This window comes from Amphiura filiformis, chromosome 20 (assembly GCF_039555335.1).
Source record: "Amphiura filiformis chromosome 20, Afil_fr2py, whole genome shotgun sequence".
Classification (NCBI taxonomy): domain Eukaryota; kingdom Metazoa; phylum Echinodermata; class Ophiuroidea; order Amphilepidida; family Amphiuridae; genus Amphiura; species Amphiura filiformis.
The window spans coordinates 55,967,760-55,983,404 of record NC_092647.1 but is presented as its reverse complement, the minus strand read 5'-3'; the positions used below and the strand labels follow the sequence as shown (position 1 = coordinate 55,983,404).

Here is a 15,645-nt window from a genome sequence, read left to right as displayed (position 1 = left end):
TGTATATATGGACACATTTGTTGGCCCCAATTCCATGCCATACGTTCCCACAATAGAACTGAATTGCTCTTTTTGAAGAGTGATGGATAAAAAAGGTTGTTCACTTTGAGTAAAACTGTGGAAATTTATTTATAGGCTTTCCCAAACTAAACAGCACCCTCTGTGTCTGCCAATTTTTCAAAACTTATGCTGATGAGGCATCTATTTGAATGACATTTTAGAGTAAATTGCTAATCGATATATATCTTTTCTTTTTCTTCCATCCAGTGTCTGTCAGCTGAAGCCGTACTTGACATCTTTTGACGCATTTAAACCTCTGCATCAGGTCTAACCCAAGATCAGTTCTTCCAGGTTTGCCCAGTACTCTTGCAGCAGCTCGACAGCCGTGTGTGTGTGAAATTTAATGTGAATAGTGATGCTGTAGACCACTCGTGTGAACCAGGATATAATGATATGGATGAACCAACAGACCCAAGCCAGACAGGAATACCTCATCATAGTAAGATTTGTTGCAATTATTTAACCCAAACCTTTCTAATGTGCCTTCCCTTCAGTGAGGTGTGCGGGAAACATACAGGGTACCTCTGATCAGAGTCTACCCTCTCAGAGTGTTAAGTCCGGTTCTTACTCCACATCGCAGCACGATGCGATGCTATAAAAACTGAAATCTTAGCCAGGTTTTTACGAGCTCAGCGGTAAAAATTCTCATCGTGAGGTGGAAATTTCGGTCCGCAATGGAGTTGGATTTTGTTCAACTTTATAGCATCACGCTGCGATATCGCAGCCGTGCATGCTTGTGATTGGCTGCTGGAAAATCAACCTTGCAGCGATTTCATCGCGCGATGCTGCGAGGTTTTAAAAGCATTGCAGCATCGCATCGCGCTTCGATATGGAGTAAGAATCAGAATGCATGTACAAGGTTTTGGGGCTATACCGTTGATAATAGGGACAAGTGATATAGGCCCATTGGATGCCTGGCCATGCCGTAACTGACAACCAGCAACCATGCCAAAATGCCGCCTCGGCGGTACACCTGTTGTGTGTGTCTCTTATTTGCCCCCTTGCCACACCAATGATGTATGCACACCAACCACCTGCCTCTTCGGCATGCTCATTAACCCTACTAAATACCACAAAATACTATGGGTTGGGTACCTCCCCTTTTAGTGTTGTGCAGGTGGGCAGCACACTGGGTACCCCCAAGCAAATCCTCCTCACATTAATTGGGGTTAAAACACTTAGCGTATTAAACCTGGCCATACAGATATTTGTCATTTACATGTATAGCAGCGGTTTTGACCGTTTGTCACGAATACAAGTGAGTTTTATTGGTCTTTTATTGAGTGTTAAGTAGACAATCCACTTTTGCAAAGATCCATGCAAAATGGATTTGTGGACATCAATTTTGACTTGTACCTAAGGCCAAGTAAAATAAAAAACATGTTTCACGTCCAGGTTTTTGAAAAAAAAGGAGGAAGAGGGGACGTTTTATTTTTTATCGCAAAATTGGTGTAAACACCCATAATTAGTGCTGTTTTAGTGTATACAATATTTGCCTTGAAAAAGGAGGAGGCCTCTTTTTATTTGTTGTTCTGAGAGATAGACCCCCTCTAACTGTCAAAACCTTATAAAAGTGTTTCTTGTATATTAGCAAGGCTATAGATAACATCTCTACTTCCTAGACATATTTTTTGAAAAGTTATAACTGAATTTCAGAAAATAAAAATAAAATTGAAGAAACCTCAAAAAAGGAAGCGGGAGGGGATGTGAAACATGTTTATTTTTTTATTTGGCCTAACCTATTTTCAGAGGATTAGTTTTGTTCTTGCAGTGGCACTCAGCTATAATTTAAAGAAATATCAAGTATGGTCTTAGAAAGTATGGTCTGATTTGAAAGTATGTACTAAGTGTTAATTTATTGAAAATTAGTTGTATAAAAGATATGGGGGAAATCGACCAGAGTTAAATCCCCAAATAACAGCAATGTTGTGCTGTTCTGTGGTACAGTTGACAGCATTGTGTCAATTTGTGTGGAACGTAAAGGGGGTCTTCAAAACGTACCAATGCGAGGCTTAGGTACAACATATTCACTGCTAGAGGCAGAGGTGTAAAAATGAGTTGAGCCTGGCTATAACTAGCCAAAGTTTTACATTGCTCTGAGAACTGTTATATTCCCGGTGGGTTCAGTCTTCACTGACAATGTGTACGCATGATGGTTCCAATTAGGGGTACTTTTCAAGAAATGTCCATGAATTTTCGAGGACAAAATTGTTCATGCGATTGTCCAAATTAGGGGTGTTTTGGAGCAAAATTGTCCTTGAAATGAAAAATAGGGTGTATTTCTAGGACTTTCGTCCACGTTTTACAACTACAGTTTTCGTTATTGTCCTCATTTCCCCGTGAATTAGGGGGAAAATTCAAAAGCGTCCTTGAAATGGTAAAAATAGGGGTATTTATTTCGGAAAATAAGGGGGGTGAAATGAAAATGCGTCCTCAAAATGATAAAAATAGGGGAGGTATTTTGGGGCAAATTGTCCTTGATTTCGTGCAAAATAGGGGGTAAAATTGCTGCAGATGTCCTCGATTCCCCATGAAATAGGGGTCATTTTCAAATCTTGGAACGGTCATATGTCCTACCTTTAAATACAAACTGAACCCACCGGGGTTATATTACACAAAATTCACTATTGTTTTGATCTGATTTGTTTGCTTTTTAATGTAACATAACTGAATGCTGCTTTCTGAAAACTACTTTTTGTAACCTATTTTTAAAATACAATTTTCAAAATCTGTTTACGACTTTTCTTTAATCATCTTCAAAAAAAGAGGTCAGGTTATTATAGATTAAAAGCTTTACTGCTCCCCCCTTTGGCTAAGAGCATTGCCATACACGCTCCTGTTACACACTATTGGGCTACTTATGTTGCAGATCACTCCTTGCTAAAAGGTTGGCTGCTTTAGAACTAGATCTAGTTCCTCGAGGGAGGGGGGTGCGCAAGGCGCATGGCCCTGGCGCATCAGCGAGGCGCGCCAGCGCCGAGTGGATTTTGTAATGTCATAGAGGGGTTGTCATGGTCCCATAAAGGCACTGAACAAGTGCTAGGCTGCTTTTGCAAATGTATGGTCAATTTTTGAACTACGGTACTTCGCTTGTTTATAAATTTGCAATTTTGATATTTCTTACATGGACATCCATAAAAAGAACACATTTCTGTGGAAGCTGTGTTGAGCACAAAAGACACAAAAATTAATGTTCTGCAAAAATGTTCACTTTTACAGTACTTACTTAGTTGGACATGAGAGATGCATAATAAAGTGTTCATTGGGTGATTTCTTTGCCAGATTTGGTGTAAGAATTGGCAAAAACATTCAAATGACAATTGTAAAGGATTTGCATGCCTTTTTAAATTGAGTTCAGACAACTGTCATTTCCCCTGTTGCTGCCTTGTTCGATCTGAAAATTGGCCGAAATATAAGGGAAGCATTTTCCTGACCAATTGGGGATTTTTTGCCGGATATAGTTAAAAGAACATTTCAATTTTAAGGACTTGGTGTCTTTTCTTTGATGAGAAATTAGGCAATGTTTTCTGTTTTATGGTTGTATGTTGCTCAGTGGCATGCGCAACTTTTGTTGGTCATTCGGGGGAAATTCTGGGGAAATTTTCCCCGCTAAAACCGCATGTTACACACCTAAATCAGACTCCATTCCGGGGAACTGAACAACCTGCCCCCCACACTTTCAATGTGCTGCGCATGCCACTGATGTTGCTGCCTTATGCAATTTCTCTCTGGTCTGGTGGTACTGTTCTTTCTTGACTCATGTGTGTGACTGCATGTACTGCCCTACCATGCCACACATTGATCAGTGTCAGATGATCAGAGCCAGATCCTCTATAATCGAAATGAAAAGATATGGCACTACATGTAAATAATTAAGTAATGCATGATACTGACATTTATGTTTCATTTATGTTGAGAAAATTGGCTTGGTTATTCAACCATTTTGTGAAAGGAATTTGGTTGATGAATGCACCATAGATATTCGCTGATGCATAATAGACTTTCTGACTGGAAACTTCACTTATTTTCTGCATTTTTAAAAATTAATGAGAGTGAAATGAAAGGGTAAAAAGATCAATTAGGCTTTGGAGGGTATACAGGCAATTCGTCTTATGCATGCTAGGGCACCAAGACAATCTCATAATAATAAAGAATGTGTCCAAAGCCGGGATCCAAAGATGTACATTTTTAGTGCAGCAAGCCCAAGGCAAATGTCTTTGGTGCCTTTGGTTACTTTTTCCCCTAATTAGGCCAACAAAAAAAAAGATTTGTCTCGCGTTCCCCGCACGCATTTGATTTATGCTGCATGTTTGCTCGAAGCAAAATTGCTTGAATGTTTTTTGTTTTTTTCACATTTAAAATGAAATTTGGCCAAAAATCAGCTGTAAAATTAATGTTCAATTTCAATTTTTGTTTCTGATCGCACCGCAACTTATTAATTATTATTTCGATATTATAAAATACCCAAAATTGTTCAATTTATCAAAAATAAAATAAAAAACTGCATACCGCATTAGATTTCAAACCCAAGAAAAAAGGCCCTACAATTGTTTGTTTCTACATTTGTAACACATACTTAAGAAGAATTTGCATTTGCGGTCCTTTTACACTACCAGCTTTGGCTTATCTCTACTTAATTACTTGAAAAGAAATTAGTTACGGTTAGGATCTTTGTTCTTTGATTTTTATTGATTGATCAGTTCATTTAATATGAACAATAAGAATAATTGTCACCACATCCAAGGACAATTCAATACTCCTAGAAAAAATACCTCCTGTCTTTGAACAAGTCAAAACCCAGTCCCAGGTTATCCATACTTGTCATTAAGGTATGTGCAACTCACACCATGAAGGAGACATTCTTCTGGTTCCTAGGTTGAAATTTGCTGTAAACTGCTGTTCATAAATTGTCCTGTAGTTGCAACTTGCTCTGCAGTGGGAATTTCTTTCTCATGATTAGGAATATATAATTGTATTTAAGGAATGGGATATTAACGTTTAGCGACGTTTGGACAGTATTTTTTTGTGGGAGCTGAGAGTACACCAGACATATCGAATTGCATTCTGAATTCGAGGAATGTCCTTCTGATATCAAATAAATTTGATATCAAATAATTTAGATTTTTTGAAATTTGTGATATAATTTTATGACAATTTATTAAAATTTGATATCTTTTAAATTTTTGATATTTAACAAACTTATAAATCTAATGATATGTACCGTATTCGTTCCAATAAGCGCCCATGCCCCAATAAGCGCCCACCCTGGGTATTTTCAATTTGCCAAAGGGTACCATTAATGTTGAAGTGGCAGATAGATGTCGATACAGTGAAATAGCTGCAGGACTACAAGTCCTGCGTAAACTTGCAATACATTTTCTGCATCAGAAAAGCTACTAGAATGTCTCAGGACCCTTTTATAGCATACGTAAATTTGTCTCTAATAAACGCCGCTTACGAAAAAATTAGGTAAATAAGGTAAAAAATAAGCGTCCACCCAAAATGACTTTGTTAAGCGCCCTGGGCGCTTATTGAAATGAAAACGGTACTTAAAGTGTATGTAGCTGGGAAGAAAAGCTGACGATCAATTGAAAATTTTGACCTTTCATATGGAAGATATACATTTTTTTTTTTTTTTTTTGGGGAAAAAATCAATATATCTTCAATACGAAAGGTCAAAATTTTCAATTGATCGTCAGCTTTTCTTCCCATCTTCATACACTTTAAGTGTTATTATTATTATTTACATCAAGCTAAGAGTGTACACCCGGCCATGAAATAAGCCAGAATTTCTGAGGGCCATTTCGGCTCTTGCTCTTATAGTAAGAATTCCAATTGAATGAACGCAGCTTTTAACAGCTGCTCTCGATCCAACCGCGATCGTATATTGCATATTTCAAACTACAACGCGAACGCATGACCTTGGATACAATGCTATCCAATCACGAGTGCGTTGGCATGGTTGGGTTCACTTCCGCGTTACTCATGCACAGTCGCACACCAGTGTTGTAGTCAAGACCTCTATGTCCGAGACCGAGACCGAGACCAAGACCTGCCCGTCCGAGATCGAGACCGAGACCGAGACCAAACCTTCCGAGACCAAGACCACCCCTTCCGAGACCGAGACCTCTAAGTTCCGAGACCAAGACCGAGACCGAGACCTTGGTTTAATCCCCTGGTATACTCAAGTTTGGTTTGGGTAGGGGTGTGCCGCTGAGAATTTGAAAGGGAACCCATCATTGTACCAACTGTTCAAGAAATTTGGACCTGCAGTTAACACTTTTTGTTTTAATTTTTACAATTTTTTCTCCAAATTTTGGGAAAATTTCAAAAATGTTGGCAATAGTGGAGGCAAAATTAGGCTAGTGTGTGAAGGGCCAGAAACACCAGTGCGCGAAGCGTGCAAAATTGAGCAATTTTACCATATTTGGGCCCAAAACAAACTTGTTTTTCGTGCTGAAAAGAAGATGCACACTGCACAGGGCAACTATTTGTTCATCTATTTTGCTTTTGTGGAGAATGTTCCCCTTGCAAAAGTTAAATGGGATCCTCGCTTTCACCACCTGCCCACCTATGTTTAATCATGAACTGAAATTGGAAGCTCACATCGAACAAGCTCACTTATGATTCATTTATAACTTTTTATAACTTTATAAAATGATTTCTGTATCTTTATTCTTAACAATTTCTTCAACATTCATTGAAATTTAGGGTAAGGAATAAATAATTAACAACAACAGAAAATCATATCCTTTTCTTCAGGTCTCGACAGGTCTCGAACAAAAAAGCGTTCGAGACCGAGACTTTGAGGTCCGAGACCGAGACTTTTGAGTTCGAGACCGAGACCTTGATATCCGAGACCGAGACACTACAAAAAGGTCTCGAGATGGTCTCGAGACCGAGACCTGGTCTCGAGACCTACAACACTGTCGCACACGCTGGCGTACATCACGCAGTGTACGCAAAAATTCGTCACGCTATTGAAAGCTGCATTCATTCAATTGGAATTCCCACTTTAAATTTTTTTGGCCCTCACAAATTTTTGATGGCTATTGGACGTGGCTTATTTTAAGCCCTCTTTGCAAATTAATTTGCGTATACATGTACATGTGCATTTCTTTATCCCAGGAGCACATGTATAATTAACCTCATAAAAAATGAAGTATGGGATTTCACTAAATGTGTACTGAAAACAAAGGCATAATCCTTCAACATTCTGAAATAGTTTTGCCAGCCATACAAAGAGAAAAGGCTGCCTTTTGCAGAGCGATCCTGTAATCAGCCAATGAGATGTTGATAACCTGATTTTGATCAGCCAATCAGCATCTCACTTTGCTGTTACCAAAGAATTATGACATAGAATTTACGCTAACAAATGATGTGATATGGAAAGACGATTACAGCCGTGATGAAGCAAGTGTGGGAGATCTAAAGAATGAAAAATACTAAATGATAAATAATGTGGTGTCATGTCTGTGAACGCCGCAGGCTGATATAACAACGCTGCAACTTTCCTCAATTCACGATCCAATTAAGTGTTCCATTAAGATGGGGTATATTGTGTATGTATATATGCTTATCTTCAAGCTATGAAAAATTGATTCTAGAAAGGTCTATTGGTATTTTATATTTTGCATCATGCATTAAAAGCAATGCAATTATAATAGCAAAAATTTCATTTGAACACATCTGCCAACAGCTGTATGTAATCCGACCACGATCTTATGAGGGTCATTCAAAAAGTTCTGCCTCCATCCTCATATCTCAGCTTCTTTATATTTTTAGCTGTTTCATATTTTCCTAGATTATACCCTAGGGTCTTATCAAGCTTGGGAGAAAATTATGTTTTAGTATCTTTTCCAATTTGTTGCAGGCAAGGTAATTTAAATGAAACCAGGATTCTGTTTCACCAAAATGGAGAAAATCTGTATGCATTTATCTACATTGAAGACATATTAAGTAGACCAACATAGAGTGACAATAAAATACCATTCGCTGTAGATGGCTTAAATTGAAGTTGACATAAAGAAAAGTACGGTATTGAAAATTTTGTAAAATGACAAAAAATTGTTAGACATATAACAGTAAAAATTGGATGCTAATGTAATATCCAAGTTATAATTTATTTTATTACTTTTCATCTTAATGTTTGGTTACACATTTGTTGCTGTTTCAGTCATAATCTGTTAGCATAATCGTAACTTTTACATACCAAGCTAAAATCATAGGGGGGATACACACCTATCATTTTAGAAATGTTATACAATTTTCCAGTGTATCAAATCTTACTTTGGTTCTGATTTCACCTACACAAAAATCTGGAAATGTATATGTGAAAACATTGCTATCCGAGCCCTTTACATCTTATTATTGAAGTTGTTAAAATACCCATTCTTAATAACTGCACTATGAACTACTTAATACAGGCCTGATTATTCCCCGATTTAAATCGGTTTTCCGATTTTTTTTCTACTAAAAAAAAAAAATTAAAATTAAATTTTTTTATATTTTTTTTTTACATTTCGGAAGTGGATGATGATATTTCATCATAAAAAGAGCAAGAAAATTTTTGTTAGTGGGGCAATTAAGAAAGTGTTAATTATAAAGTTTTTAGGGGTTGCATGCATTAAAAATGAAAAACAATTTTAGAAAAAACCCATACAATTATATGACTCAGAAACCCAATTTTTACCCTCTGATATGGCTAAAACTCATGAGCTTCGCCCCCTCGACCCCCACCGGGGCATTGCCCCTGGACCCCACTGGGGCCCTTAAGCGGGCCCCTGGACCATGAGGGGCGATACTATGGTCGCTCCGCTCCCTCCGTTCACCAACTTAAACAACAACAGATTTTTTTTAAGGACCACAATCAGGCCTGTTAATAATAGGAAAGAAAACGAGCCATTACCTACTTTTACTTAATAATAATTTACATAACCCTCTCATCTTTCCATGATCATAATTAAGACAAAAGTGCCAATTTGATTGAAAATTGCAATATAAATTCTAATCAAAATTAACCAGTCCCAGTTGGCCTTGGTCGGTATATACTAAATTGGTAAATAATTTCATTCTGCCCTCAGAATGATTTTAAAGCCATCAAAGTAGAGCATGCTTTGGCATTTATAAACGAAAATCATCAGGAATATTACAGTAAAGTGCTCATTTTTATTAGTCCTATATAAAATGAAAGTGTGCATTATAGATAATGTAGCCTACTTCTCTGGAATCATGCCATATTTTGTCCAAAGTCTGGCCTATTTGTCAGATAGAGTAAATAGATACCCTGTAAGCAAATATTTTTGTTATTGCTAGTAATTAAGATATTTTGTGTATTTAGGTCAATAAAAAAGGTTAAATATTCTGATCTTTGATAATCATGATAAGTATAAACTTTATCTGTGTCCTGTTTACTCAGAAATAGTATAAAGCTGGCTTGTTGCCACTGGCCTTAAATTGAACCATACATTGTACTACTTACTTTTCACAAATTGATATTTTTTCAAGTAGGGGCGGTCAGTCAGGATTTTTTTCTGGCGGTTTAAAAAAAGCATTTAAAAAAAATTTGGATGATTTTTGCAAACATATTTTGAACATTTTTGAAAAATTTTGGTCAAAAAACTGCTGATTTTAGCAAACTTGAAAAAATTCTCAAAAGGCAAAATCTGCGTCGGTCGAGTTGTTTTTTCTGGTCACCTATAAAGCTTTAATCTTGATTATAAGTGATAACTGGTCAAATAGAATGATTTTTAATTCAAATTGTTGTATTTGCTTGAATTTAAATTGCACAGTAAGCAGGTACACTTGCACATATTTAATCAGTCAGTATCAAGAGAAAGGTTTATTTGTACTATTTTTTGATACCATAAGGCCACACATAAAAGCCCAGTATGCAATAAGAAATAACATTTTGAATGATCTGAAGATATTCAGTACAACTAGCTTTTATTTAGATATGTATGATTGATATGCTACTGAGTCAACAAATGCATACATTGTATGTACCTTAGAAATTGGTTATACTACTAACACAATAACAACTAGTGGCAAATGGTGGTCATAGACCACAAACCTTGCTGGGGCATGTTGGTGTTTTATCTGGCCCCCGCAAAATGTTCCAAAAATGTTCCCCTGGTCATGAGGTTTTGTTGTCACTGAATTTGAGCCCCACACGAGTTACAGATGTCCAGATAATACAATTCTAAGATTTAACCCCAGATGACCTTTGACCTGACCCATGCATGATGTTCCTTAATGTTCCCCTGCCCTTGAGGTTTGTTGTCACCAAGTTTGAGTTCTGTATCTATGACCTTTGACCTGACCCAATCAAAAATGTTCCCCTGGTCATGAGATTTGTTGCCACTGAGTTTGAGCTCCATACCCTTACATATATCCAGAAAATGAAATTATAAGATTTGGCCCCAGTTAACCTTTGACCTGACCCCTGCAAAGTGTTCCAAAGTGTTCCCTTGATCATTAAGTTGTCCAGGAAATGCATTTTTAAAATTTGACCTCTGCATGACCTTTGACTTGACCCCTGCAAAATGTTCTCCTGGTCATGAGATTTTTGTCACCGAGTTTAAGCCCCATATCCCATACAGATGTCCAGATAATGCAATTGTAAGATTTTACCCCCTTAATGACCTTTAACCCCAAGTCTGTGTGCAAGTTATAGGCGTGTGGTGTAGCGGATGCATATGTGCAAGTGACGTCATTGTGCTATGTAATATGTGGCAGAAGAAGCATTTTGAAGATATTTGGTTAAATACCGAAAATGCCCCTTTAATGACCTTTGATCCCAATTCTGTTTGCACCCTATGGGCACTGGATATAGCCGATACATATGTGCAAGTTACGTAATTGTAGGGTGTAACATGTAGGAGGAGAAGCATTTTGAAATTTGTTGACAGAAGAAAGAAAGAAGAATCGGATAGCATTTACAGTACCTAGCTGGGGGTGTAAACCCCCCAGCTAGGTAATGACAGGTCACATTTTATTTTCATCAGCAAATGACTGGATTTTCATGAATAGATTTGTGTACGGTATACACATATGTAGAAGTTCAAATTGAATTGTGTACGGTATACACATATGTAGAAGTTCAAATTGAATCCTGTATTTAATATTATTTCACATGAAACAAGTCAATTTTAGTGTAAATTCAAATAAATACTGCATGACTGTATTATTTAATGCTCCCCTCTAATAAATGCCCATTTTTAAGTTACTGAAATTTATAGGACGTCATTATCCCAAAATTGCATGGACAAAATCTATACTCTAACTTCCAGTCAGTTCATTGCTGGTTAAAATTCATTTTCAAGCAGAATTATTGTGTATCTGATATCTGCTATCTACTGAAGATAGCACTGTGATTACCATGTTAAAGTAATCACCAAATGAGTGAACATTTCAGACTCTGTTGTCAATAAATACTCTAGTGACACTCTTTTATTGCTTGAAATAAGAAATAAAATAATTAAAGAAGACTTTATGTGCACTCATTTTTCGATGTGTTGGTCCATGCGATGGAAGCAAAACTCCAAAACTTTCTACACCATTGAATGTGTAGCCACTAAGTGAGAAAAACTCACCTTTTTACATGTGATAAAAGTGCTAATTATCTTATCTTTGCCATCCTGAGATATGTGGTTGAAAGTGCAATGGCCTTGGCCTTGTCTATCTCATTATGTTGACATTTAATGCTCTTCATGCAACAAGTGATCTGGTTCACACACTTTTTCCTGTGACATGCATGAGAGATATCATGAGGAAGGTCAATGCACTGGTTAAAAGCCATATAGGTCAATAGGAGGCCCTGTGAGCGCCCAACATCCTTCCTGCCACACACATGGCACCATAGACAGCAGTCCACTCCCAACAACCACAGTGGCATTCTGGTTGATCCTCTGTGTATTTCTCTACCTTCTGCTCCACTCGCCACTGCAAATTTTCGAAGTTCATCATCAAGGCAAGACCTATAGTCATGCAAACAAACAAACATAAAATTAAGCTTTCATCAATTTGCAGTCTAAGAGTGACAGGCAGCTAGACACACAGAAGCAGTCAAAACATGACCAATGCATGAATTATAAATGTTGAATTACATTGGTCTGTAGGTGAAATCTTAAGCTCAGCCTACCTTGTACATGTGCATTAAGAATTTGGATGATTTTTGCAAACATATTTTGAAAATATTTGAAAAATTTTGGCCAAAAAACTGCTGATTTTAGCAAACTTGAAAACAAATTCTCTCAAAAGGCAAAATCTGAGTCTGTCGGATCCAGTGCCGCTGAGAGCCATTACGGGCCCGGGGGCAATGTGAACGCACATGCCCCTTTGATCAGTGATGACGGTGCAGGACTCCCATAAGTGTGCGTGTGTGTGTTGGGGGGGATAGCAGTGGCGTAAATTTCTTTGTGACATGGGGGAGGGAGGTTAGTGTAAAATCCTTGAACATATGTTAAAGCGGAGCTAAAGTAGCATGTTTTAAGCTGCCAATAATCAAGTATGAACATTGAAGGAGACGAAAGGTCCCTTTTCTTTGCTTTTACTGCCCTGTAGTAAAGTATGTTTTCTTCACTTTTTACGGGCTCTAGGCCCCGGGGTAACCCACCCGGTTACCCTGCCTTGTCGGCAGCACTGGTCCATAAAACACACAGGTTTTTAGAGCTTTGTATAATCTTGATTCTCCCTTCATCCTGGATTGAATGTATATTGGTAGCTGCAATTTTATGGCATACTTCAACCTACTCTATCAATGGTTTATACATATTGGTGCTTTTAATATGATGAAAGCTTCCTAAGAATTAAGGGCCTGATATGTAGGGCACTGGTAAATTGATGATAATTGAGTTGTAATGATGGCCGGGAATGATGCACTGTTATTGAATATTCAGAATTAATTAGATTTTAAATTAGTTGTTGTGAGTACAGGATAGGGTCACTAAAGTGTAGTATGTATATTTCTGTGCTTGGATGCGGGTGGGTATGGGGGTGTGTTGGGGTGTTTGGAGATGTGTGCATGCAGGGGTGGGCTGTGGGTGGGGGTGTGTGTACACGTTTCAATATAGCAGTTTTATATAGGCCTTATGTTGAAAAATACTTGTACATTAAAAAATTGATGTATGCAAGTTGAATGAAGCTTATTTCTGCCACCTTCTGCTTAATGTTTATTTCATCAGAGCAGGGAAGTTCCCTGATCAGAGCTAATATTATTAGCTCTGTGAGCATTAAATGTTGCTATTTATATCAAACATTTATTATTTAGGATTATTGGTTGAAGGGAACAGCTAAAATGTATACAGAATGTCAAGGCTATTTTGGATTAATGTGTGATATATTGAGAACTGTACCCACAAAAAGGAAAGGAAAGTTGCCAGGGAAGAAATGGAGATGAACCTGTCAAAACAAAAGAAATCTTGTTTAAAAGATTGGCTTTTTGAGTTCCAAATAAGGAAGCAAGCAGTCCTGATACAATTATATCATTTTACAATTTATTGGGAGTACATACATGTATGAATCTGAGAATAACTCATATAAGGCCAATGAAAGTCGATTCCGAGTTTATCGTCCCTTTTTTTTCCCAGGTTGGTGAGGTGACTTTTTCATTTTTCATTTTTCATTATTTCATCAGATTTCATTATTGACCTAAAGTGAGTGTTGATTTAAAGCCACACTCATACATGTTATTTATAAACATGTTTTTATATGGGTAGGGACTAGAAAAGTTAGAAAAGAGCCTGGTTTTGGTTCCAAGTTATAAATTTATATGTTTTACAAAAAAAATATATGTTTCCAATTGCTAAAACTGGTGAAAACCCTGATACTTTGAAGATAATGAATTATTTTGGCATTTTGAAAATTTGACGCAGGTATTTTTGGTGTCCAAAAAGTGACGCGGGCGGGGGACGATAAACTCGGAATCGACTTTCACCAGCCTAATATAGGTACATGGTCTGTAGCACTAGACTAGCACCCTCATGATCCAATTATGTAGGCCTCCCAAACAACATACACTCAAAACCATTGGCCGGGTGATATTCACTCACATGGCTTGCTAGCCCTGGTCTGACAGTTGGCACCCAAGGGGTCGGTGATTCAAAACCGGGGTGGGAAAAACAACTTTTCTTTTCATCATCTTTCTTCCTTCCTTCCACTTCATAGGCAAAAAGCAGAAAGGAAGTTGGTAAAAGAGGAAGCCACGCAAGAGCAGTTCTTCTGGGGTGAACCAAAACTGCCTGGTTATCAAATTAGTCAGTGATAAGGTTATCTCTGAATTTGGTGTTAATTGATGTTTTAATCTTATTGCATTAATTAGCACCTATCAAATTCAGAGATAACATTGCCGCTGATTAATTTGATAACCAGGCAGGGTTGGTTCACCCCAGAACTACTCTGATGGGCTTCCTCTTTAAGGCATGTTCCATCTCCCATCTTTTTTGGAAGCCAGTGAGTGAGTGGGGGATTGATTGAGTGGGGAAGTGAGTGAGTGAGTTGTAGCAAGCATTTGCACAACATACATACATAAGGCCTTGTATATTTGTCATTTAACTAACAGTTTGCTTCTTTCTTATTGATTTTCTTTTCAGTTTGGGGTTATGCCTTTGCAGCCGTCACTCTCATCAGCATGGCATCGATTGTGTGCATCTTAGTTGTGCCATGTATGCAGAGATTCCCAAAAATCTATTCACGACTTCTGTCTTTCCTTGTTGCCATGGCAGTGGGCACACTCAGTGGCGATGCAGTCATGCATCTTATGCCGCATGTAAGTAGTAATAAAAAAAGTGATTTAAATCTATTAAATCTAGCTAATGACAATCCGGGATAAGAATTTAATTCCTGGATTTCCATTAGTCGATTACAATGTAGTTTGTGATGTTTTCTGCTGTCCGCAGCGCCTTTCAGTTCTCTCAGCTGTGATTTTCGGTTCTCCCCTTTTCCATTCGAGTGATAAGATTTTGTTTTCAGTGCTTTGTTTTCTTTCTCAATGCTTTCTGCAGTGACAACTTCTTTGTGACATACAATGGGAAAAAAAGTTGATGTGTTTATCGCAACAGAAAAAATGCCTTGAAGATGTTAGACTATATCTGGTCTTTTATCGTGAAATACAATTATACACTTAGGAAGCAGGCCTCGAAATAAGCCAGAATTTCTGAGGGCCATCTGGGCCCTTGATCTTAAATGTTTGAGGGCCCTCACAAATTTTTGTGGGCCTGAATTTGGGCCATTGGTTTCAACCTATTAACCCCACAAAAAAGTGAGCATATTGCAACAAATTTTGTGGGCCATTTGGGCCCGCCGGATGTGTCTTTTGTGGGCCCTCACTGATTTTTGGGGGCCGAGGGCCCTCCTTATTTCGAGCCCTGTTAGGAAGATACACATGGATAGGGCCACTGCATACACTTATAGGGTATTCCTGTTATAGATTCAATTCAGAATACTATATGTGACACGATCAAGGGAAATGAGTCGGATGTCGCTAATATTGATTTTGAGAAATTGACGTAACTTCACAAAGAAAAGTTGTGTCAACCTGGGGTTTTCAGTTTCTGAAAGCTATATGTCCTCTTTAGAGTAGAAACT

The 15,645-nt window shown here is 37.7% G+C and overlaps 1 protein-coding gene across 1 annotated transcript in view; it reads left to right on the top strand.

Moving 5' to 3' along the window:
* Positions 1–316: 316 nt before the first annotated feature.
* The window catches only part of LOC140142055 (zinc transporter ZIP6-like), a 53,408-nt gene continuing 38,079 nt past the window's right edge, over positions 317–15,645 (top strand). The window contains exons 1-2 of the mRNA XM_072163992.1: positions 317–499; positions 14,652–14,827. Of these exons, the coding sequence (XP_072020093.1) occupies positions 454–499; positions 14,652–14,827 (222 nt within the window). The 5' untranslated portion in view covers positions 317–453. The remainder of the gene's footprint in view (positions 500–14,651; positions 14,828–15,645) is intronic.